Here is a 25,970-nt window from a genome sequence, read left to right as displayed (position 1 = left end):
AGCATGAGAAGTCTTCACTGGGGACAAGGTCTTGTCAAAGAAATGCCAGTTGTTTACCCCTGGATTGCCACAGGGCAATGATATTAATTTCTTTTCCAGAGATGATATTTTTTTTCTTGAATAAATACGTTCATATGCTGTGCCAGATTAGAGACACACTATATTTTCCTTTAGCAATAGTTTTATTCATCAATAAATATCTACTGTCTGTGGCTGGTGTTTCTGGAGAAGTTCAGTGATAATTAATAATTAGATATGTGTGTAAGTACTAAGCAACGCTGGCCAACACCAAAGAATCTCATGAATTATTGTTAGGAAATAAATGTACCCTCAACATCATAATGCCTGAGAGCACTGACAATGGTCATTAGTGTTCATTACTGCTCAGGGCTAAATGTTGTCCTCACTTCTCCATCCTAAGCTTTATGGACACCTAATTAAATATTGAATTGTGGGAAAGACTCCTATTTGCTACTAAAGCAGCAAAAGATGCCTCTTTACAGAGCTTTATGGAGTTTTCTTGGAAGCTGTGATCGGGATTTCAGGCTGAAAAAGCTGGATTAGCTTGCAGGAACCCTGTACTACACTGCAACAGAGGAGACAGGATGTCAAACTGAACCTTGAAGTTTATGACAAGTTTGTAATGTCCCAAATGTTGTTTTGGAACAAACAAACTAAAAAAATTATTTGAAAATTTAATTATTTTTTTAATTACTTCATTATAAAATTTATAGGGTTGTTACTACCAAATACACCATTCAAATAATAAATCTTGATCCAAGTTCCAGTGGAGAGCTCAATATCTGAAAAGTACTGCACAAAACACACAAATCTTGTACCTTCACAGGTAACACCTGATCTCATGTTGCACAGGGCCACAGGAGAAATGTGGTCAAAAATAGAGCAATTTTTAGCAGATTTGAGGTTGAACCTTAGAGATGAGATTCTCCAAACAAGACAGGAGTATCTGTTTGGGGAAAACTTGGGCCTAAATCTACCTAGAATACAGTACTGCTAAGTAGGAAGGCAGCAGAGGGCAGATGACATGCAATGGCTAACAAAACCACTTTTTTTTTAATTATTTTTAGTAGTAAAAACTGTATCCTGGACAGAGAAAAAGCTCTTTGCTTGTGTTTTATTACCTGAAAATGCATCTTCTGATGGGTGGTGTCTGTCCAGCACAGGAACAGGAAACTCCATGTTATCATTTTTCTCATGTTTAATTCTCAGAAAAACCCTGGAAAAACAGTGGACCTCACATGGCTACAAGAAAGGAAGATCAAAAAGTTAAGAAAATATCCAGGCATTAAAATGCACAAATCCTGACACGTCATCTCTGCTCCAGTTTCCATCTCCTGGCATATTTAGGGACCTTCTGGCTCGGATGTTTTCTTTGGGCCACTGTGTTTAACAGCCATCAGTGGACCATGAGCTCCTCAAATGTTTGTTTGGATCATTTTATACATTTGCCTCCCCTGCCTTTCCCTGGGTAATGTGGTCAGTAATTCAGCTACACATTGTGAAAACCAGACTCCTTGTGTGTGTTTTCTCCCTGCAGAGACAACACTTTCCAACCTGGTCAAAATTCCCAGTTTTTACCTCGTTGAGACACTGAAGTAAAGCTGAGGTTGTACCAAAACATAGTTTTGCTTTAACAAGGCTGTTATTTTGGAAAATCAGGACTCCCACAGGGTTGAATCTCCTGCTAGTGAGACTGGACAGCTGGTCTCAAGCTAGTCAGTGAATTACTGATAAGGAACAGAATCAACTATAAATTTTGGAACTCAAACATTAAAATGTTTTAAGGAAGCCTGGCAGCAAGAACAAGAATTGCTCAGTGTTTCCATGGTTTGTCACCTGGACCAGGCTGGCCTATTTACAGCAATCCCAGTTTCTGCTGGGAACGTTCAGAACACACAAAATCCCAAGAGCCTGGAGGCACAGACAGCCAAAATACACCAGTGAGGGCAGAGCTTCAGAATTAAACACCCTGTTTATGTTTCCATTAGATAAACACATTATCCATCAGTTCCAGTTCTCTCTTTATCTAGAATTTTGTTTTTCAAATACAAAATGCAAGAAGAAAAATCAAATGCATCTGCCCTGTCTCAGCCTTTGTGAACTGCACAGGTCACTCAGCTGCCTGACCAGGTGTGTGACTGAAAATGAGGGACAGTATGTAAATAAGTTATTTTTTGTCTAAATGACCTAAACTATCAGTGCTGAATTGCAGGTAGACCTGGATCTGTGTTAATCCCTTTATGTTCACTATCTCATACTTGCTCAAAGCTTTAGACATACAAAGGCAAAAGCCTTTGCAGCTTGAACTAAAGGGTTTATATTTTATATAATTTCTAGCACTGGGAAAGATTTTTTTATGTCCCTCTGATGCTGAATTAAAAATAGAATAATGTCACACTGCTTGGAACACAGATTCTATATTTGTCTTTGAAGCATTTCCCCAGCACACCAAAAAATAACATTTATTACCTACCAGAGCAGAGTCACGTTCTCCAGAGATCCTGCTGCCCTGTCTTGGAGACCATCACTGGGGAAATCAAAGCCACCAGCAATGGATTGTCCAAAATACTGGAGTCCTGAAGAAATTCCAGAGGCTTTTACCCTCTAAAACAGGGGGGAAACATCAACAAATAGAAGTCAGGATCTCTCCCCTGTCTTGGGGAAAATACACTTCTTTTCACAAGGCTGCTGTGGGGATGATTTTGTAACATACTGCAAAATACTGACACTTAACAGCCTGTAATGGAAAAGGCTGTTCTGGAGCAGCACCTGAAGCTCCTTTGCCTCACCAGACAGGTGAATCATTAGGAGTTAAGGAGGAGTGACACAAACCATCTGCAAATGTGTCACCCCAATGAAATGTGCAGGTCCTCCCTCCAGCCTCTTGCTACCACACCTACCTGGGAAACAGAGCCCTTGATCTTGTCTTTATCACCTTTATTAAAGGTGGAAGTGCTGCCAAAAGAGGAATGGTTTGAAAGTTGATCTTCAAGGGGGGCTCCAGCTGCAGTATCCTCGTATCCATCCCCACTGGTGTCAACCCAAACCTTGCCAAGGGACAGGTCACCTGCACATTGAAGTGGCCTTTCGAGGTGAAAGAATGAGTCTGAAAAACACTGAAGACAGAAATCCTTTTAGAGCAAATGTAGCATAACTCTTACATTGAAAAAAATCCATAAAATACAGAACAAATCTTAGTGTACAGTCTTTTCTTAAATCAACAGCAGCTGAGGGGATCCCCAGCCTGTTCCACCCAGAAACCATCCGGTGTGCTCACCCTGTGACAGGAATAAACCACGAGAGGGTGCACGTTATTTGAATCCTGACATGCCCAGGCTGGGTTTTTTCCAACCATCCTGTGCGTGCCCTGAGCAAATTCTAGCAGGGCACCAAGGAGGGTTCCCTCCTGGTCTGATGCTAAAGTTCACTTCTCATTCAAAATGACACAATTAACTTCTGTCCTGGGTGTTGTGTAACAGATCCTGCAGCCAGGGCCACACAACACTTGTTTTCTCCATGTCCTGGGATCCAAAGTTTCAGCAGCTCCCCAACAACACATGTGTTGCACAGAACACTTGGCAGGGCAAGGGCTGCACTAAAAACTTGTCTGTGTCCAGACAAAACCCAGGATTTTACCACTCTGGGATAGGAGCACACCTTAAGTCCTGAATGGTTTTATTTCTTGCACTGAGTAGTTCTATTTTTTTATTTCTCTTTCATTTGCTCGTGACTCAGGCAGGAGCACTGGCTGCAGCCCGCAGTCCTCTACCATACAGGGAGAGCACGTCCAGCGGGAGCACAAAGCAGGAATGTTTTATTTGTCACTGCTTAGGCACGGCTGGAAAATCCCCAACATGGAGTGTTTACGCTACCAGTGTTTTCACCTCTGTCTCCAGGCGATGGACGTAAACCCTCCCTTCTTCCCCCCCATCAAACGGAGCTCCAGCAAGGAGAGGATCTGTCACCCCATCATGGCTCACGTCAAGTGGGCAGAGCTCAGACCCTAAATAAGATCCAACCTGTGCTCCAGAAAAAGACAAGCAGCCTTTTCCCCTGGAATTCTCTATATATAGCTTTGTAGGATGGGTGTCCTTTGCAGCAGAGTAAGGCAATTTTTAGAACAAAACACCACATATCTACTTATATGTGGATCATTTCCTATTATTTATTTTATTACAGCCATCCTCAGGGACAGATCCTGTAACCAGTTTAGCAGCAACAGAATCATTATTCAACAGTTTGACAGCGGAAAAAGAACAACAAAGCTGACGACCTCCCTCCCCATGAACCATGAGAACAGAACATAAATACACCACACCCCAGTCAGGGAAATTTTTTCCCAGTCTTTTTCCAAATTTCATGATTCCTTCAGGTACCTGCTGCAGAGGCAACACACTGCAGGCTGGAAGGGAGGAACGGAGGGCAGTTGCCTCTGGCACTGCAGAGCAGGTTGGCACAGGGCAGTGTTACCTGGCTTACAACTCCTGCAGCCTCTCCTGGACTCTGGAGTGGTTGCACCAGCTCCTGCAGGACCCTGGAGACACACAAGGTGCCTGCCCAGCACCAGAGCAGCAGCTGCAGCCCCCAGCTCACTGCAGGAAGGTTTTAGCAGAACTGGATCAGCGTTGTCCTTGCAGCCAAAGCTGCTGAGTGGTCACCAGGCCTCTCAGCAGCCACTGCTTCCCTCTCCTGACAAAGGACAGGGATCATTCCTGTCCTGCATGGACCAAGGTTTTACGCCAGAGGACTCCAAAAGAGCAAAATTATTTTATTTGCAACATGACTGAGTCTCTGACTTGTGTGTTGGGGATGTGAGCACCAGCAAAACCAAAGCTGTCAACTGGAGATGGATCTTCCTCCCAGCGGAATAGAGACATGGCTCTCTTTACCCAGACAGTCTAAATTTTCCAAGAATTCTCAGAAAAGAGTGCAACAAATCACATGGACACTTTTCAGCTACCTCCAACTCTCATCCTTTAAGGACTCCCTGTGTTAGCATTTGACAACCATCCTCACAGTCCAGAAATGCTGTAACACTCCACATCTCACAAATCCGAACTGAAAAAATAAGATTATGTTAAAAGAGGAAGCAAAAAAACCACCCTTTGCACTCAGATTTAGTAACAGTTCTGTGCCAGCCACAGTCACATCTTCCTGAGCCTTTGCCTGCTCCTGCCAGGCCCCACTTTTTTTTGTGCTGCTGAAGCAGATGTGAGGTTGCAAAGCAGAAGTTTTCTTTTAAAATGTCTTTCCCCTCCCCAACTTTATTTTTGTTTTAGTCCCAGAGCAACAAATAATGACATTTCTTAAAGCCCAAAAGTGAGAGGCAGCTCCAGGAAGAGTCCAGCTGCAAAATGCACCAGCTGCAGCCCTTCAGACCCTGTGCAGCTTGTGGGACTTACAGAAAGCATCTGTTCTTTGTCGGGGCCCTTGGGCTGTCACATTTCCAAGGCTCTCTTTGCGAGCTCCAGAGGCAATGGAAAGTATGTTCAGTTGCAAGTGGGGTCATGAAGAGATGAAGAGAGAGGGAATCAACTGAGGCACAGATACACCTCCCCTTGCTGGCTCCAGCTTCAGAGCAGGCTTTGGAAAAACAGTGTGGGGGGAAAATCCAACAGCAAAATAAAATGTGCAAAACATCTGAGGAACGGGAGAGTCTTGACTCCACCTCTGCCCCTGAGGAAAATGGCCCTGTGAGGGATTAGGAGCCACACAAACCAGACATGAAGTTTCTTTGAAGAAAATTGCACAGATAAGCTGTGAGGTCGATCACTGTGAGGCGGGAAGCACTTGGAGCCTCTGGAGAAGGCACAGGGAGCAGTGGGCAGGCAAAGAGTGCCCGTGTGAAGTTTGGAAGCCAAAGGTCCACATTCCTATCCCACCCTGCCAGGAGCCAAGCAACTCTGACCAAAGCACACAGGAGAGGGTTGGAGAATTCCTAACCCTGTGTGGAAAGCACTGGGAGCTGCTGGTGCCTTTTCTTCTTGTTGTGGCTAGGCCTGCAGAGGCTCTGTGGCTCATACACACAGAGCAGACAGAGGAGAGAAACTGCAGCTGTTCCTTCACTGATGACTGTGAAAGGTTCCTGCTTTGCCAGAGCCCTGCAAACCCTCCCCATCTGCCCAGGAAGGGGTTCACATGCAGGTGGGTTCTCCTGTCACAAGAGGTAGAAGGGAGAGGACAGTTCATCTGTTCATGATTTCTTGTGTAAATGACCGAAGTGTTTCCTGACAAAATATTATGATCTATTAAGTGTGGATCCCAAAATCCTGCTGGGCCTTCAAAGCTATGACCCAGCTTGTAAGTCCTTCCTCTTTCCAGGAACTGCAGACATCCCACAAAACAAATCCCAGCCAGCCTTCCTGTCTGTAACGGGACCAAACCGGGAAGTGGTTCAGCTGGTGAAACCAAAGGGGAGCTCGTGCACTGGGAGGCTACAGATGATAATCTCCCCAGTGCTGACTCATCCTCACTGCAGAGAGGTGGCAACTCCTCAAAAATCCCCTTTTTTCCATAGCACATCAAAGAGCTGGACAGCAGCCTCCCACCAACTGGACATGTCTGTTTGCTGCACAGGCCTCTCCCTGCCCATCACCCTTTATCCATGAGCTCGAGAGGCCTGGGACTGGTGGGCTGTGGTGGGATTGGGGAGCACAGGGAATGCCAAGCCCTGTTTCACAGCAGAACATTCTTGATGCAGATCAGAAGACAAAGGTGCACTGCAAGCTTAAGGAAGGGATGTAAAGAGAAGGAGGCTGAGAGAATGGCTGAAGAGGCAGGTTATGTTGTAAGCAAGCTGTCACAGCCCCCAGCTTTCCAAAACTACCAGGAAGCAAGATTTCTCTTTTGTTATTTATCAGGACTCCAGACAGGGATGGTAGATCTGATTTTGCATTCTCTGAAATTCTCAAAGTCTCCCTACCACAGCAAAGCACCAAGCACAGCAGTAGATTTATCATATGCCAGATGATCCTTTTGTGCAGTGTGAGCACCTTGCCAAATCTTGGGAACACTTAGGACAGAGCCATAGATGGGAAAAGCAGCTGAAGGCTTCACAAAGCAAGAAAACAACAGGAGCTGGAGAGAGAAAAGTCAGTTAGCACTCAGAGCCCCCAATGGGGTGAAGCTTCAGGGGAATTGCCCAGCACGGGGGAAAAGCCCATTTAAGTGCAGGGAGGAAGTTTTAAAGCAATGCTTCTGCTGCCAGCCACGTGCAGGCAGTGAGGATTAGGATGGTTGTCTCCAAAAGACAAACCTCCAAGCCTCCTCCAGAGCAGAAATGAGGCAGAGATCTCGAGCTGCATAGTTTATCTCACTGAAGGGAAGGCCAACACCCAGAGTCTGCAGCTTTCCTGGGGGTATCACTATTCCCTGCGTGGAAGGTTCATCCAGGGCAGCATCAGCTGCTCAATGCTCAGATGTGGCTGCACAAACTGACAGGAGGTCGTGAAAAACAAGTTAACTGGCACAGCAGTGAGGGCAGCACAGCACTGGGTGAAATGTCATCAGGAATTAGATAAGGCCTTAGAGTCCACATTGATCAAACCTTCTCCTGCCTTTTGAGAAAGACTGAAACACTAGAAATATATCCAAGGATGAATATTTTCAATGAAGCAAACTTGCTATATTGACAGTTTACAGAAATATCACGTTATTATATTTAAATATAGTGAAAAGTGAGACAGCTCGTTTTTATCTCTTTTCCACAGAGTTTAGGCTGCCCCTCCTGCCTGGGGCAGGGTGCACGTCACAGAAAGCAATGAGGTCCTTGCAGACATTTGCAGCAAGACAGGATGCCAAGACTGCCAAGACTGACAGGAAGTGTCAACCACACAGTAAGTTTTGGCCCATCAGTCTCTCAGAGCCACGAGCAGGATTCTGCTGCTGCTTATTACAGAGACAGAGCAACCTGTGAGAGACAGATGTCTCCAAAATTCACCGTGTGAACTTACGGGTCTGGGAAATCCACATCAGCTTTTGTGCTTTTAAGCAAACGTGCACATTGTGCAAAGGACTTCATTCCAATACTGTAAAATGGGGATTCTGATGTGGACTGACCACGGAGCATTGCAGGTGCTGCCACAGACACTCAGAGCAGCTCTTGCTGACTGCACACTGAGTATTTGTCCGCTCGTGCCTCACACCAGCAGCACTTTGCACAGAAGCCAACTCCACCCTGAGCAACTTTTTATGACTCTATGACATTTTTTACTCCAAAGTACTTCAGTTTAGTCTCTTGTGACAAAAGAATAAGTCGATCCACTCTTTTCTAAGTCACTGCATCAGCATTATTCCTGTACAGCTCAGGGAGCACTGCCTTCCCAGAGACCACTCCCCACTGCCCCAGGAGCTCACTCTTGCTCTTGTATCTTTAGACATAGCAGTAAGAAAGTGTCAGGTAGAGAAAGTTGAGTAAAAATAGTTTCTTCAAAGGAAATTAATGATTAAAGTGCATAAAAGTATTTAAAGCCACAGGCTGAACCACAGTCCTCGACAAAATGCACTTTAATACTGATAATGCCTTCAATTCTTCCAGCTGCTATAGGAAGAACTACTCCTTTGGAGATGGGAGCAAGGTTGCAACTCAGAAAACCTGTCAAAGATCTCTGGTTTGTCCCTGCAAAGGCATCATCTCTGTTGCTGATGGCTGGGGCTGCAGGAGTGACTGCTCCTCTGAGGCAGCTGATCTCGGAGGTTTCTGTGGTTCCCGTTTCCACGATCTTGTCTCTGCAGCAGGAGACACAGGAACGGCCCTTCATCAGCAGGAAGCTGACAAAGGGACCCAGTTTAGAAGGGTGAAGGTTTAGGGAACACCCAGCACACACCAGATAATGTTTTAAGCACTGCAACCTCCCCAGTCCTAGAAAACTGGCATCTAGGAAGAACCCACATTGCAAGGGCAGGAGGTTGTGTTCAAATCCAAGCTCTGCCAGGCTGAACAAAATACTTCCAGAGAAAGTAACAATTCTCTGTTTGACACAGAGTTTCATTCCCAGAATGATCTCAGGCAGAATTTGACTGAGTTGTCAGTGTTAATGCCCAGACTCATGTTCTAAAAGCCCTGTGATTTTAACACTTGCAGTATGAGTGGGCCTAAATTTTACCACTTCTGTAAAAAAAAGCAGTGTTCTCTGCCCATTTCTACCAGAGGTAAGTAGGAATGGCATCTCCTTTATTCTCACTGTTTGTTCCCAAACCCTGACCAGATCCATACCTACACTAAATCTTTATTTTCTCAGCTCACAAGTGGTACTGTGAGAAAGCAATTTTATAAGCCAGTTGGCCAGTCTAAAATCTCTATTAATGAAGACATAATAACTTTCCAAGAGTAGTTGCTGAGCAGGAAGCTAAAAGGATACTGAAGACCTTTCTTCATAGTTTAATTTACCTTCTGGATTTATTTCTGAATCACTGGTGTTTCCAGGGTCTTCCTTCAGAACTCCCACATCCTTTGCCCAATCTGTCCATTTAATTTCCTCTACTCTGGAGAGACAAAATGCAACAGACACTGATGCATGGAGCACAGCATTTCAACCCAGATCTCACAGTTCCAACCCAGCATCCCAACCCAGCTCATCCTGCCAATACAATCCTGATGGTTTGGCTGCAGCAGCAGCACCTTACAGAGCTTTTCTTTGAGTAGATCTTCTGTAGCCTAAGCTCCATGAAGTAAAACTTCTTCTCTCACTGCATGTTGTAGGTTGGTTGTTTTAAAATACTCCAGTTCCTCCAGTTCAGGTTCTTAATACAAAGGTGACAATGCTGGCAGCTCATTTTAGCTCTCAAACTTCCAAGCTGGCAATCACCAACCAATTTGCATGTACCCAGGAATATGTGGTTGAGTCACTGCTGAGTCAGTGCTGAAATTCTCTGTGGCTGTTCAGGGTTACCAGGCTGTGAATCATGGGATCCCACTGCTAGGCTGGAGTGTAAAGGATATATCTGTCTTACCTGAAACACCACCTCTCATCTTTCTTATTGAGCCCCACTGACATGAAGCAGCCAGATCTCCTCTTCCCACCCTGGCGCCACAGCCAGGCCTTCTCTATTTCTAGAATAGCAATAGCCCTCTGGAAGAAGAAATCCATGTCAGAGAGAAATCAGGGCATTTACAGAGCCCAGCCCTTCTTTACAATTAAATCTCCCCCAATCAGCAACTACTTTGATTTAGAGAATCACTTTGGAACCCAATCCCAAAGTGCTCCTTCACTTAATGGTACCAGCCAGTTACTCTCTCAAGTTCCTTGTGCACGTGGATCATGCAAAGAGCAAGAGTTGTAAATACATCTAAAAATGATGCCAGCATGTACCACCAGAGTGACAAATTTATATAAAAGACCTATGTAAAGGTTTAGGACAAAAAGACAGGCACTGCCATCTCTGATTTTATGGGACTCGAGCAGAACTTTGGGCCTCACCTGCAGCTTCCAGACGCTCTTGCTGTAACCAGAAATGTCTGTGACTGTCTCGCTCATGAGGGCGATCAGCATGTTGAGCAGAAGGATGTAAGTGAGGATCACAAAGAGCAGCAGCAGGAGCATGACAAAATATCTGAATCTGGCATGTTCGTGGAAATCCAGGTCTCCCATCCCGATGGTGATCTTGAAGAGCTCCAGGGAGACGCTGAGCAGCCCCCCGTACATGGCGTGGCTCCCAGTGCCCTCCAGGTGAGCCAGGGACTTGTTCTGGGAGACTGAGGGGGCGTCGCCCATCAGAGTGACCAGAGCTGTGAGAAAAACAGAATTCAGGTTCTCCTCAGAAAAGGAGAACACTTCTCACAGCCCAGCCCACACCGTAACGCTGAGCGAGGGCTCACCTGCGGCAAAGCCAAAGAGGAAGATCATGTAAACCAAGAGGAAACGCAGCAGATCCCTCATGATGGTCTGAAACACAAATCAGGAGGAAGTGCTGTTCTTTATCTTGCATGAAATCACCAGGATGATCCCCTCTTCTCACACACCATAACCAACCCCCAGGAACAATACTGAAAGCAAGTTGGAAAGTGCTTCTATCCAGTTTAAGAAACTACTCATACATGTTAAAGTAATTCCTCAGTTAAGTAACATCATTGGTAGCTTAATCTGACAGTATTATAAGGACTTATTTGTTGTTATGTTTATATGAAGAGGTTCTTTGAAACAAATCAATATCCCATCAGTTCCCCAGTAAGGCTGTTTCCAAATTGTTGCAACACACACATCCCTCTCTTTCCCATCTCCATTGGGTTTGCACAAGCAGTGATCAGAATTCTTCCCTGGCACCTCATTTCACCTCTGCTTTGCCTTTCTAGTCCCTGACTCCCCTATAGACTTGGAAACACTTTCCAGGCCAAGTCTAACAGTTCCAGGGAACTCACACCAGTTTTCCCTGCTAGTTTTGAGTTGTTTTGTGACAAACAGGTGTCAGCTGCTGTCACCTGCTCTATTCAATGAGAGCACACCAGTGGCTTCCTGCAGTTGTACTTGAAGACACTGATCTAATCTCCTGCAATGTCTGTACTTCCATAGTCAGGACATCAATTCCATTTATGGTTTTCACGGTGCTGAGAGAAGGAAAGCAATCACAGGACTCCTATTAGTTGCTCACACCCAAAATCTTTTCATGCAGAGGTTTTCCCCCCAGGCACTGACCTTCTGTATCATGACACTGTAGATCCCAGTGCGCTGGAAGCCCCGGGTGTAATAGAGAGTGTTCACCCACCCCAAAAGCAGGGAGAACACCATCACTGCCACATAGTTTTCTGAGCTGGCACCATACAGGACTGCTGACAGCAGCAATGAGAACGCCTGGATGAAGCTGGAGAAAAGCAGAATGACACAGTGACTCACCTCAACAGATCTGATCTCTTCCCATTGCAGATCTGTTCTGTTTTTCAATGAAAAGCAAATTTTAGGAGGCTACAAGGAGCATACAAATGGCAGACAATCAGACAGAGTTTATATAGAATCAGAGAATGGTTTGGGTTGGAAGGGACTTTAAGGACCATCTAGTTCCAGATCTACAAATTGCTGCAGTTTTGTTATAAACTGGTTAATCTCACAGTGTGGAAACTCTGAACTGCTTGATGTAACTCCCATAACTGATATTAAATGGGAAAAAAAAAGTAACACTTAGAACACAGGCCCACATCCAGGCACACACATACATTGATGCAGATTCCTCCTCAGAAAACTTGGAAGTTCTTTTCCTTTCAACTAATTCTGAACCATAGTGACAGTGTGATTGAGAACTTGAGCTCTTTTTCTGACAAATATATGTTCTCTAACTGTGGAATAATTGAGGGTCTGACCTTCACAGACAGAGCCTGCCCAGGAAAGTCCATCACAACAAAGGGTTAGGACAAGAGGTAGAAGTGAGCAGGGATGGGAAGAGACAGTGGCAGAGGATCAATGTTTCCTGCTCACCACCTCTCTAGCAACGTTAGAGACACACAGCAGAGAACCAATTCCACCAAACTTTCACTGTGCAAAACCCCTGCAGGGACATACATCAGGATCTCGATGCAGCTGTCAGAGCACATGGTCTTCAGGGACTGGCGTCTCCTCCTCAAGTACAGACTCTGGGAGAGAAAAATCAATGGGAGCCATTCATCAAAACCAGGGCTGGTTAGAGAGTGATCACACACAGCCTATGGCTCGGGGGAAAGCTTTGCTCCATGAGCTCCTCTTCATGCTTTCATCTCCAAGATCCCAAATTTCTGTTAGTCATACTTCTAAGATGAAAAAAGGCCTTACTTATTAAGGGCAAGGATAAACAAGGGCTGAATCATGGCTCAGCCCCATGTCCTTATTAATAGACTGCATTAAATGCCAAAGATGTATTTTAATACCATAAATCATAGAAGTCCCTCAGAATTATTTGCTGTTGTGAAACCATGATTCCTCTTACCCAGCAACCTGGCTTGTGGCACCCCTGTCACTGCTAGATCCCACTGACACTGCATTCCCAGAGCAGAATTCCCTCCTTCCATCCCCTCCTGCACATCTTGATGTGAGGAGAAATGAATCTGCTGCCTCCATGTCAGTGACAGTTCCCTTTTTTTTTTTTGCTTTCTTACAATGAAACTAGATCAGAGACCCCCATACCTGAGCAAAGATCAGATAAATGCCTCCTAACAAGATAATGATCAGTCCAGAGACCCACAGGAAGCCTCCAGCTGTGAATTCCACTGGAAATGAAGGCTGCAAGATAAAAACAAAACCACCCAAACCTGTGAATACAGGCAGAGGCAGTGATGATAACCACACACAACCTTTTAAACTCTGCTCCATCCATCCAGACCTTTCCAGATAAAAGACTGGACCCACCTTTACCCGTAAGGGCTGATAGTAGGCTATGGCTGTAAAGATGATCATGAATGACAAGTACGAGACAAAACTGAAGTAGAATCTCTTGGAAGCAAAAGTTTCCCATTTTTGCTGAAGCAGTTTGTTCAGTGGCTCCAAAACCACCATCTTGTACCGGTTCTATGGGGAAACAAACAGCAAAAAAGGACCTCTGTGTCAACAGCTGGGAAAACTCAGCAGAGGATTGTCTTTTTCAGTGTTGGAGCTCAGTGGCTCCAGCTGGGGAATCACTAAGGGTTTATTCAGTCAGGCCTTGCAGTATGAAAGAAATCAACCATCCCATAAGAAGATATTTGGCTTGGCTTTATCAAGGTATTTGGACACACCCAGACTTAGGATAACCAAAGGACCAAAAATTTCTCTCAAATTATAGGCGATCAGAGGCAGGCCAAGCAGACTCTAAATAATAAAATCTGCAAACCTTCCCATCATGCATTTCTTTCTCAGAGAAATTATCATCAGAAACACCACATCAACTCGAAGTGATTTGCACAATCACACAGCAACACCGTTGAGGGGACAGCGTGAAGGTGCTGCTGTGTGACTTCCAGCGAAGCCCTCACCGGGGTGTCGCTGCTGTAGGCCAGGATCTCCAGCACAGAGTTCTCCTCAAAGCTGTCCAAGGAGGACAGGTCATAGAGGGACACGTGGATGGGGCCGTAGGTCCACTCCGTGAACTTGCGGGACAGGTGCCGGTACACGGGGTCCTTGATCTCCCTCTGGATGATGTGCCTGAAGATCTGAAGAGAAACCAGGGGCACAGGAAAACATGCATGTGATGAAGGTGCAGAAGGACAGAGCTGTACCCAAACCACCTTCCCCCGCAGCACATCTGGATTTGTGCCCTACAAGCCTGGACACACCAGACACCAGGATTTGGCCAAAAGCAGGCAATGAACTACATCTTGTATCTGCTCTCCCAGGAGTAGAACCAGATTCAGTCCAGACCAGCTGTCCTGGGTGAGACAGAGAGCAGCAGCCAACCGAGGCTCTGCAGGACACTGAGTGACTGGGAGGTGACCTCCTTGACCCCTGTCAGCAGCGTTACCACGGGTTGGGTGCAAGATGCTCCTCCCTCAAACCCCACTGCTGCACTGAGGGTGCACGTTACACTCTCCCTTGTTCCTCATCAACCCCAGGGATTCCCTCTGGTTGTCTTTACCTCCACTTTGCCTGTCTTGGCAGCGAGCTGCAGAGGATTTAATCCATCATAATTCACTATCTCCTCCAGTTTACACGTTGGGTCAAGCTTCACACCTGCCTTCAGGATCTCAACATATGTTGTGCTCACAAACTTGGTGTTCTCCTCAGTGTCATCTGCAATCATCACCAGGGCATGGAGGACTGTGTTGCCCTGTGTGTCCTGCTCCTGGAGCCTGGCTTTCTGGTGGGGATTGTTTAGGAGATAGTCCACCACATCAAGCTGGTTGGTACAAGCAGCCAAGGAGAGGGGAAGTTCACCTGAAGAGATCAGGACACAGTATTTGGAGAAAAACCAGAAAGGGGCAAAAAAGAATCAAATTTAGAAAAAAAGCAATTCTAGGAAAACATATTGAGCCTAGACTTTTATCACTGGAAAACAGAACAAGTTCTTTCTCAGTGTCTCTAGATTCAGAAAGTGGTTTGCAGTAAATAATTACTCTTTTTTTTCTGGGGGCAACTGAAACACTTTCCCAGACCTCTAATTTGGCTGACCTAACCAAGTATTGGTCTCTATCTGAAACCCCTCAGGTGGGATTAAATACATAAACCCAAAGATGATGGCAAATAGTAATTGGACACCCCAGATGTGAAAGGATCCTGCCATTCAAGTAAGTCAAGGCCTTGATTAAAGGACACTGGAGATGGCAACTCATGCACAGATGGGCAACTAGAATTAGTGATGTCACATACAGTATGGCAATAAAGAAAGGGAAGGAACATGTTGCACACTGACTCACCAAAATAAAAGTAAACTCCTTCTTTCTTCTTCCTGAAGAATTCCCCGTAGGCTCTGGCATGGACATCAGCTCCATTCTCTACCAGCAGCTTCACTAAAGGGAGGCTCCTTTTCTCTATGGCAATGTGAAGTGCTGTCTGGCCTGAGGAAACAGCAAAGCCTGTCACCCCGTGCCCCTCTCAGAGGGGACAGGACAGGACTTGAGCAAAAGCTGCATGTTCTGCACAGTAACTGCAGCCCCAGCGCTGGGCAGGGCTGGGGGGCAGCTCAGGACTTCCAACAACAGCCCTTGGAATATTGCAGGCTCTGAGGCAGAAGACAAGCCTCAAAACTATCCAAAATTCAACACAAGACCAGGCAATTACCCCTGCCTGGCACTGAGATCCCAAGCAGCCACGAGAGGATTAAGACAACCATACATGTACATGACCGTGCTGCACATTTGCTATTGAAAGCACAACCCAAACAGCAGAACTCATTTAAAAAATTATATATTATTTCTTTCTCATTTTTAGAATTGCTTTTTATGCTTTCCCAAGCAAATCCTCTCATTTCTTGGGTTATTAAAAATGTACCATTTCTGTTTTGCAGACCAAGAACTAAGTTGGCAGCAGGGTATAATTCAAGGCCGAAGAAGATGCAGCAACAGAATCAGAAAACAAAAGGAGAGTAGGCTGTTGCTGTAAGTGCACCATAACTCTGGATCTGCAGTGCTGAAAAAGCTCCAGTTCCCCTCCTTTTCCTTGTGCCTGCACATCTCACCTGTCTAATGGGGAAGCTGCTCTGCCACAGCACCACAACAGAAACCTTACCTCTGTAGTAGCAGTCAGAGCACGACACATTGACAAGTGGCCTGGGATTCCGTGTCTTTTGGTCTATTTGCAGCAAGACTGCTATTGTGTCATTCTTTCCATTTTTTAAGTTCAACAGGGCTTTCATTAAGCAGGTCTTCCCAGTCTTTGCATCTGGTAGAAAGAGAGTATTGAATGGGTTGTGTGTGTACTTTGCACACAGCTGTATTACTTAAATTGCTCTGTAGGACCAAAGACAATCATTATTTTAAAGGTTTTTATCAGTATTTTTAGTCTGCACTAGAGGCAAAAACCTTAGTATATATTTAATTAATGGCCTTCTCCATCCTCAGGTGAACATTAGAAAATAAAAGAAAGGACAGAAGGCTGGGCAAAGCAAATAACCATGAGCAGATTCCCCTGCTAAGCCATGGAATACTGAGCAGGAATCTACCTGTGTATTCAGAATCTGTGAGAAATTTGGAGGTTCTCCTTAAGTACTCGAACAAACCATCCAGTGCCTCAGGGGTGCCCCTGGTGACTGCGCTGAACAGACGGTCCCTGTCGAAGCGATTTGGGTCCTTTGGGCTGTAGGAAAAGTGCCAAGTGTTAGGAAGTTCTGGAGAGCAGAGACAGGAGCATGCCCTGAGTCCTAGTGGGACAGCGTAAGAAAGGAGGGAGGGAGGAAAGTTTGTCAGAAAAAAAAAAAACAAGTATTTTATTTTTGAGTCGAGGGAAAAATAGAGACTGTTATTTCCCAGAATTCTCTTAAGTGGCTGCTCTTTCCATCAGTTGGAGCTCTTCCCAGATCCAGTCTGATGTGCAACCCTGGCACACATCCAGAGCACAAAGAGAAGCCCAAGATAGCTGCAGGACCAGAGTCAGGCCCATCACATGGTGGAAGCACTCTGTGAGCTGGTTTACATCCCTCCCTGGCAAGAACAGCTCAGCTGGACAGAGCTCCATGAGAAGCTGCTCTGACACCCAACGTGGCTTATTTGTGTTAGCTCAGATTTACCCAAAATACACCCCAACACGTGGGCACCTTCCAGGGGCAGCAGCAGAGGCCTAATAGATCCCCTTTCTGCTTTTAATGCCCTCCTACCAGATGCCTGCAATATTCCTACGCTGCCACTTTTAGTTTAGACTTGGTAAAGTCTATAGGCCCCTATACAGGGCAGGGATCAGTAGAGATCACCTGGATCACCCCCATCAAACACCCAACAGTTACTCACTTGCTGACGAGTCCTGGCCGATAATTCAGATTAACCTTGATTTTAGGAGCAAAATCACTGCTCTCCTTCTGGTAAGGTGTCTCCAAGGGTCGTGGCTCTCCTTTCTTTCCAGGTCCAGATCTTTCTTCCTTTTTACTGGGTGCAGGTTTATCTTCCTGGACACTGTCATCAGTTTCTAGCAATCCTATGAACCTGTTCCTCTGACCCGGGCCCGGCTGCCCGTTGGTGAAGTTATCCATTTCTAGGAGAGATGGTCTTGCAGGTCAACAAAGACGTTCCCTGCTGGGGGACTAAACCTGTGAGGGAGGGGGAGAATTATTAACAGTTTGATCACAAACCCAGAATGTGTTCAATGTGACACAGAGGAAAGCAAGTGCCCAGGTCCAGTGTTCTACAGTTGACTATGGGTCCCTTGAGAGGGAAATTCAGTAAAACTCTGCACAGTAGCAGTATTTGAATAAAGGATCAGGGTCTTGAACAGAGTTCCACTGAAGAAGTTCAAAAACAGCTCATGAAATACAGGCTGCAAACTTGTCTGCAGCACATCTGAACCCCGTTGGTGAGATGACCTCACCTGTTGGCAGCAGCACAGGTCCCTTACATAAAAGGCAAGGAAAGTGGCTCTTTAGGAGACTATGATCATTGTTCTTGTCTCAGTGCAACCAACACAGGCTGGTCACCAAGTGGTCAAAATGATAAAATTCACTGTAGGCCTTTGGAACAGTGATAAGTTTGTTCGTGCTCCCCATTGAGGAGCATGACACTATTTATACAGGGAAAACACGTGCACAAATTGTGTTCCCCTCATGCATTCTGACATTTCATCCTGGGGCAAAATTAGTGGGGACTCCCCCAATATTTGGAGCTGTTGGCTCTCCATGAGAGCACAGGCTCTGAACTCCCAGCTCCACAGGCAAACACACTGCCCAGCTGCCCTGGGGACACTCCCAGCCCTGGGAGCCTGCACAGAGCACAGCTTGACCCAAACCCACTGCACAGAGAGCATCAGTCTCAGCAGAGCACCCAGCCAGCCCCCTTCTCTCATCCTGAACTCCTTTCTGACTCTTTTAAGACATCTCTTCACATATATCTGGATGTATCTCAGACCACACCCAAGACACACTGTCTGAAGTCAGTGTGACTGCAGATTCACACAGTTTGCAATTAAATATCCACAATTACCAACCTGCAGCGGAGCTTTCGTTAATAACTCTGTCTCCTTCCCATGCACTCCCTCCAAATGGTTAACAGGTTTTCTCTGAGGAGAAATCTCCCTTGCTGGGACTACAGCCAGACTCCATAGCCTGTACCAGCAAAGAGGTAAATGGACACAGCATGAGCAATTTGGCTTAGATCAGGGTGTGCAAAAACACAGTTCTTAGGCAGAAAACAGCCACAAAGCATCTTTATGCGGCTCACAGCAAGAAATCCAAGGGCTCATTTGAAGACAAACGTTTATGATAATTCAGACATTCAGTTTAGTCTGCGCTCTAATGACAAACATTCCTCTGCACTCACAGGCAAACACCCCATAATGCTGTTTCAGACTCACTTCCTTCCCCAGAACACTTACTGGTACGTTTGCTGATCCTTCAGAGGGCTATTTGTACTTCCATAATACTTTGCTTGTGCTTTTCTGTCTTCCTTTCCCCCAAATCATTTCTCAGCTGCAGTTTCCATCTCTCCGCAGCGCTCGGGAGAGTTATTTACTGTCAGTCTTGCACAGACAGACCGGCTGGTTTAAAAGCAAGAGCAAAATGGTCCCATAAAAAGGATCCTACACCCACTTGGTGCGTCCCTGGGAAACACAGGGAGCACTCTCTGCTTGCCAGCTCAGCTTCCACTTCTCCACTCAAGAACTGAGTTATTTCTTTCTGAGACCCCACCAAGCCCTGCTGTCAGAACAGGAAGAGCACAGCACTTACCCCAAGTTGTTGCAAGCTCCACCCAAGAACAGATCTGACAAGGAGTCCCAACAGAGCCTTCAGAGGGTAAATGATCTCTCAGTAGAAACCAAGTCCAATACCAACAAGTGTTAATAAGCATGAAAGCAGAGCCAAAATTATTTACATCCATGGGTGAGAGTCCTCCTCTTCTGCAGAGAAGACCATGTTCACATTAGCACTCTGCTAATGGCACAGCATTGAACTCCTGGCTGGTGATGGTCCATGAGAGAATCCAAGGAATAGTCACAGATTCCTGTTATTTACTCAACTGTATGGCTTTTTGCAAAGTGAAGGAGGGCTTGCACAGGAAATGACTAGATAGATTTCTCAGTAAAAGAGAGAGCCAATGAGTGCAGTGCTCTTATATGGGAAAGCTGCCTGGCTATTGCAAATTCAGAATGCTTAACCCCTGCCTGCACATATAGAGCCAATGCCTCGTGGCTCCCAACCACAGCCCTCTCACAGCTCAGGGGACAAGTTGGATTTGCCCCTGGCAGTGCCAGAGCCCGTGGTGCAGTTGTGAGGTTTGCCACAGGCTCCCTCAGTCAGCCCCAGGACAAACAAGAGTGCCTGGAAACAGCTGAGCTCAACTGTTCCTGTGGGAAGCCAGATCTCCTCACACAGCTTCATACACCCAGTTACAAGGCAGCATAAACTGTGTAAATGTGACCCTACAAAATCAGCTGCTCCTCACGAGCACAGGGAACTGCACAAAGCAGCCCCAGTTCAGAAACACTCAGGCCACTGGCTACTTAATTTGTCTCTTGTGCCCATTTTTTAATGGGCTGGTTCTCCAAAGGTGTGCAAATCTTGGGAGAGGTTTCTCCTGGGAGCACGGACTGGCCACCCCTACAACTGACTGTCCTTGGGACCACGCACACACCCCAATACTGCTTCACTTACCACTGACAAAACAGGACCCCTCAGAGACAGAGGACATCAACCTACACCACGTGTTTTAGTTCTTTCTCTCCCTCTCTGAACAGCCCCGAGGAGGCAGCAAGATCATTTCCCACAGCACCAGCACGGGATAACATCCAGCACCCACTGCCTCAACAGCCTTCCCCAGAGGATGCTGCTGCAAGGATTCTCACCTGTACTCTTGATGCTTTACAAAGCCATTTATGTGGTCTAGAGCTCAACTAGAGAATCTTATTAACCAACAAAATGGTAAAAAGCTCTTCTAATCCACACCTTGACAGCAGGGGCACATTTCAGGGTAAATCCCAAGAGTTTAGTTAACCACTGGTCCTAAAACATGGAGAAGGGGTGTCACATCATGACACACTGAGCTCTGGCTGTGGCTTTCTTCTTCCAGACCCACCATGAGCCAAATGAGAGCCTAAAGCAATCCCCATCCCACAGGACTCAGGATGCTGTGACGCTTCCTGGAATGTGGTCGTCACCCATAGAAACATTCCCAGATGGCTTCGACTTTGAGTCAGATGCAGGCTGTGAGATGACCTTCCTATAAATACACCCATTAAATGCCAGGGTGCCTTTTCCTCCTCATGGTCTTGCATGAGATTACAAGCTTATTTCTCAGATTCCTGTGTTTCAAAATGAAGCTGATCCAGGAACAACACGAAGCTGCTTCTTCTTTCCATGATGATTTCTTAATGATTCATTAAGATCCACAGAACAGCCTATAAAGAACAAACAGATAAATCCAAGACAAGATCTCGTTTCTCTTACCCCTTTTTCATTCCAGCCTTGCACTGATTTAGCTCAGTTTGCTTTAGTTGTGTTACATCTAATTTACTGTGATATCAACAGAGATTCAGGCCTGGGACTTTAGCTCAGACTAATGGGTTTGAATCCTCCTGGGCTTGTCCCCCAGCTTTCATTGGAGGCATCCCACCATTGCAGCCAAGGAATGAAATCAGCCCACAAAAGTGCATCACAGCAGAGTTCTCTCCGCACATCTGGTTTTAATAACTCACACGGAGGGGGGAGAATGTGCAATTTGCTGGGAAAGGAATCGCTGCCAGCTGAGAGGTCACCACAGCCAGACAGATCCATGGAGCTGCTGGGTAGCTCAGGAACACTGGGATGTGCACACACAAACACTGGGATGGGCACACACATGTGCTCAGAGGAAACACTTGCACTTCCATTTGAGAGAAGGGAGGAGCAAAGTAGAAAGAAATCACAAAATCTGCCCAAATGTGTCCTTGGCAGTGACAGCATCCGAGGTCGGTTATGGGGTTATGTCACTGCTGAGCTGGTGATGATCCTCAACAAGCATCTGGCCACCAAAATCCAAAATTCTGAGAGCTGTGAGGACTCAGGAGGAAGCCACACAGAGCAGCATGCAGGGAGAATAAAAGCAGCAATTTAATTTCACCTGTCTGCCAGCGTGAATTCTACAAAAGCAGCATGTAATCCTCTTGCTTTTTGAGGCTTTTATGTGTGGGAGCAAGAAGGAATCCCACAGTTGGTCAGTACTTATTTTACTGAGGAAAATGTGTCTGTTGGTGCTGATTTTCTCCTGACAAGAGAAACATGTTCTGTGGAAGCCTTCAATCTGGGAAGAGAGAAGTCAAACTCCTAAGTGAAATTTTAAGTAAATACATTATTTTTCATTTAATAATATTATCAATCATATTCATAATTATGGTTATAGATTATATATGAGGAAGCACATTAATTCATGGCAGGAAAAGTAATGACTGGAACCTGCTTAAACAGAAGGCAAAAAGAAGCACGAGGAACATGGTGTTCCACAAAAACAAGCACATTTTCTAAAATACAGATTCTCTGTTCACCAAAGTTCCCATTTTGACCAAATACTGGAAAATATAACAGTCTTATGATTAATATCGTGTTTTCTGCATACTGTAAATAGATGTTCAAAGTCACTTACATGTGTGTGTAATTTAGTTACAGGATTGATCTGTGGCCACTCTCAGGTGTAGCAGCTCAAAATCATCCTCATGGGGGAGGGAAGCCTGTAATAACAACATGCAAGAGTGGAGCATTAAAATTCTCTTGAAAACAACAGGTAGGGTAGCAAAAGCCACATGGTTAAGAAACAATTGTTTCTTTTAAAGGTGTACTTTCACACTTGGGAAAATCTCAAGTGTTTTTGCAAGGCCTGACTGTTTTTTCCATGCAACTGTTACGTAAAACCCACACTGAAGTGATGAATTTTAAGCAGCTTAATTTGTTAGTTACCCAGATGGAATCCTGTACCTCTAGGGACACCAGCCAGTGCCCAATCTAAAATATAAATATTCTTAAACATAATCCCTTGTCAGGACTTGTCTGATAGCCCAGGGGACTCAATTCATCTACGTGACAGTATTTCTGTAACTGCCAGTCCCACGTCATAACATCTAAAGGCTCCAATCTATACACTCCTCAGGCCTTTGAAGGAACATTCCAGCTCTCTCATTCCTAAAATGGAAGTATCTTTCTACTCGATGTATCCCTTTCTGTAGGATCACAGCCTGTAGGAATGCTCTGCTGACAATCAAACAGCAGCAAAATAGGAAATCTAGCGGTGATGTTGGAAAATAACCCGTTTGTGGAGGAACAGTGACATCCGGTGGCCACCGAGTAAACTTGAATTCCTGCTGCTTTCGAAACAGCCTCCATGGGAAATAGCCAAAAAAAAAAAAAAAAAAAAAAAAAGGAGAAACAGTTGGAGGCACACACTTGTGAGAATTAGTGCCATTCACTTACTCTTTGTATCAAAATAGTTAACAGAAACTCATCTAATTTAAAAACTTATATTCCAAACAAGGCTGGTTTGGATGATGCAGCAATATTTCACACACATAAAACCAGGCAGCCAAGGATCTTTGAATAGAGCCTTTGGAACTGTGGGACACGGCTGCAGAAATACTGAGGAATTTATTCCCAATGCTTATCTGCCTTAACCCTCACTTGCCCCAGTTGCTAACAGAGCAAAACACCAAATGTATCCAAAACCCCATATAATGGGTTATCTGTCTTTTTATGGATATAGGTAATTATTTTAAAGCACAGAAGACAAAACCCCTGAGGTCTTGGCTGGGGAGTTTTGTTTTGTTTGGTTTTTTGTTTGTTTGCTTTTTGAGAGATCAGGCTAGAAATTAACTGGAGCAATAAGAGAAAAATGAAATGCCAGTCATAAAGCTCAGCTTGCAGCAGGATTAAAAGATAATATCAGAATCTGTTGTCAGTCTGTGGGAGCATTAGGATCATTCTCATACCTGGATGCATTCCTGTGTCACCTGCTCCAGGTGACACTGCCTTGGCAGGGGGTTGGACTGGGTGATCTCCAGAGGTTCCACCCAACCCTAACATTTCTGTGATACAGTCTGGCTAAAACCTATTAAATTCTTATTTTAGTTATGAATAGTTGTCTCTAAGTAGATTTCTGAGGTAACCACCACATTGTAAGAATAAAAAGTACCTTAACATCAATCATTCATATTGCCTGATGTCTTATTTCGCCTTTTGTTAATAAATTCAGTGTAATTAATGCGTTACGCAAATTCATATTCACATTTCCTTGTATCTTCTATAAAATTCCCTAAGTCACATAAAATTTAAGATAAATTGCAACGCTTTTTCTTTATTAACAAAGAAGTCCCTGCAGTCATCTCTTCACCCCCATGACTGTTATCCCTCCGTCAGCTGAGGATCAGCAGCCTCAGTAACACAGAATCCTGCAAGAACACAGAATTCCAGCACTGGTGTCCCTGTGTCCTCAGTGATCCACTCCCTAAGTCCAGCTCCACACCTCACCCGGGTACCGCTGCAACACGACAGCAGCTGGGGACTTCACTCCTTGTACCCTGGCTCTAAGGGTGAGCTGCTCTGTGCCATTCCTAGTGAGCCAAAACCAGAGCTCAGTAACTCCCAGCCCAAGCCTCACCTGAGGAAAGAAATCTTCCTGCAGGGCTGGGGAAACCTGAGCAGTGTCTGCAGCAGTTACCAGGCAGCACAGCTCCCTTATCAGATGGACTTGAGAAGGACCTTTATGAGCCAGAAAACATAAAGCAACCAGTTTTACCATGGAGCAAATCAGCAGCAGGAAAAGATAAGGAACATAAATTTACTGAGTGCTGAATCTCCTCTGGACTATGAACTGCTCAGAGACTGCATTAACAGAGAGCAGGGCTATGACACCCTCTTGGAGTGAGTCAGGGAATGGCTGGTTGCTGGAGGTCACCTTGTCCAGCCCCCTTCTCAACCAGGGCCACCCTAAATTGGTTGCCCAGAATTATTTCCATGGGTTTTGCCCATGACTTTTTAGTATCTCACAGGAAGGTGCCTGTGGGCAACCAGCCCAGGTGGCTCAACTGCACAAAGCATAAAATCAAAGGCAAAATTGCAGGAAAACTTAAACTAAGGAAGATATCTCCTCTGGTAGAGATGAGCTTTATAATTCTTTGTAATTCTGCTAGCACAGCTATGTGCAGCACAGGGAAGCAAACCTCACTCCTAAATCCCCAAATATCCTATCAGGGCTATAACCATATCAAATTTAGCCACCACGTGCAGTTTTCTATGAAAACAGCAACTTCTTGGCCTAACTTTGTTTCAAATGCAACACTTACCACAGACACTCAGTGAAGTTACACCAAAAGCTGAAATTCAAGAGGAACACTTTCACAGCAGCACTACTGTGGACAAAAAAGCTGACCAAGACAGTGCATAATTCCAGGTTATCAGGGAAAAGTGAAGGGCAGCAGCACAGAATCACTGTGCACTGAGCAGCCGAGGCCAAGCCTCCCCCTTCAAGATAAGTAGCTGACAAAACTTAGCAGGTGAAGACACTGATAGGAACCATCCTTCCAACCTGGGTAGTTTCTGTGGAAGGGCACATGGATAATTTCATCCACCTTTTAAGACCCAGTTGACAGCCCAATCCCCTTGTTTGGGTGAGTTTTCTTAACTCAGCCCCCCAAAAATAAAACAACCCTCCCACCCCAAACCAATAAGGAGACAACCCAGACTTTCGTGGAACTCCTTCTCTTTCAGCAGTAAAACTTCTACTTAAATCAGGCAGTTGTTACACTGCTAAGTGACATTTAATATTTAAAAAGAAGTTTCAGTAGGGCCAGTGAAGGGCACCTTCCCACCCACCAAAAGGCAACTCCCAGTGCCAGTAATTCCCCCCCCAGATCATCACCCTTCCCACCCACCTCTCAGGACTCGCTGAGAAACACGCAAGTTTACAACTTGCAGCAAAACCCACCCCACTGGAATGACCAGCACACTCCTTTATTCACTTCGTGGCTTTTTGGGGTCTTTAAGGAACTTATCCCAACTAGAAACATTAAACTCTAAGAATAAGAAACAACATGGTATTAGCACTTAATTTAAGATTTTAATCCAGATCCATTTTAACCACAAGGTTGGTCCTCATCATGCATGCAAAGAAGCTTAAACTGCCATGGAAGGAAGGCAAAGCATTTAATACACCAGTTTTACTTGCTTGAACTGAGACAAACTACAGGTTTTAATGTGCAACAGAAAACTTTATTAGCATTTCAACAGACAGTTGTTCAGCAGTTACTCAAGCTTGCATTAATCTTGCATTAACTTAATATTAAGACATTAAAAGAACTACAGTGCAAACATAAGTGCCACTGGCAATCCTGTTGTCAAGCAAGATGCACAACAACTTAACAGCCCCCCCTGAGGCGCAGCACGAGGTGGAGGGTGGATTCCTTCTGGATGTTGTAGTCAGAGAG

General features: G+C 45.3%; 2 protein-coding genes across 10 annotated transcripts in view; both read right to left on the bottom strand.

Annotated features, from left to right (window-relative positions):
• Nucleotides 1-4,166: 4,166 nt before the first annotated feature.
• LOC113955093 (transient receptor potential cation channel subfamily V member 2-like) lies at nucleotides 4,167-22,229 on the bottom strand. Of its 8 annotated transcripts, none has more exons than XM_027660248.1 (20): nucleotides 22,145-22,229; nucleotides 20,182-21,805; nucleotides 19,258-19,427; nucleotides 18,906-19,067; nucleotides 18,519-18,636; nucleotides 17,333-17,628; nucleotides 16,552-16,685; nucleotides 16,119-16,271; nucleotides 15,308-15,448; nucleotides 14,530-14,828; nucleotides 13,931-14,107; nucleotides 13,329-13,487; nucleotides 13,107-13,202; nucleotides 12,510-12,580; nucleotides 11,652-11,817; nucleotides 10,838-10,904; nucleotides 10,440-10,747; nucleotides 9,973-10,091; nucleotides 9,410-9,504; nucleotides 4,167-8,748 (listed from the first exon to the last, which is right to left on the bottom strand). In XM_027660248.1, exons 6-20 carry the CDS (start codon nucleotides 17,569-17,571, stop codon nucleotides 8,618-8,620), a joined length of 2,355 nt encoding a protein of 784 aa, XP_027516049.1. In that variant the 5' UTR covers nucleotides 17,572-17,628; nucleotides 18,519-18,636; nucleotides 18,906-19,067; nucleotides 19,258-19,427; nucleotides 20,182-21,805; nucleotides 22,145-22,229; the 3' UTR covers nucleotides 4,167-8,617. The 8 variants fall into 8 exon arrangements, with proteins under 8 accessions (XP_027516049.1, XP_027516048.1, XP_027516050.1 ...); XM_027660247.1 differs by having other exon boundaries at nucleotides 19,258-19,592; nucleotides 20,373-21,805; XM_027660249.1 differs by having other exon boundaries at nucleotides 20,373-21,805.
• Nucleotides 22,230-25,583: 3,354 nt separating this feature from the next.
• UBB (ubiquitin B) overlaps nucleotides 25,584-25,970 on the bottom strand; it is a 1,801-nt gene continuing 1,414 nt past the window's right edge. For both annotated transcript variants that reach the window (XM_027660257.1, XM_027660256.1), the window contains exon 2: nucleotides 25,584-25,970. This exon is cut by the window's right edge and continues 381 nt beyond it. In XM_027660257.1, coding sequence (XP_027516058.1) covers nucleotides 25,902-25,970 — 69 coding nt within the window. In that variant the 3' untranslated portion in view covers nucleotides 25,584-25,901.

The sequence above is a fragment of the Corapipo altera genome, unplaced genomic scaffold (assembly GCF_003945725.1).
Source record: "Corapipo altera isolate COAL_440 unplaced genomic scaffold, ASM394572v1 271, whole genome shotgun sequence".
Classification (NCBI taxonomy): Eukaryota; Metazoa; Chordata; class Aves; order Passeriformes; family Pipridae; genus Corapipo; species Corapipo altera.
Note: the sequence above shows the minus strand (reverse complement) of the source record. Positions and strands in the feature narration are given on the sequence as shown.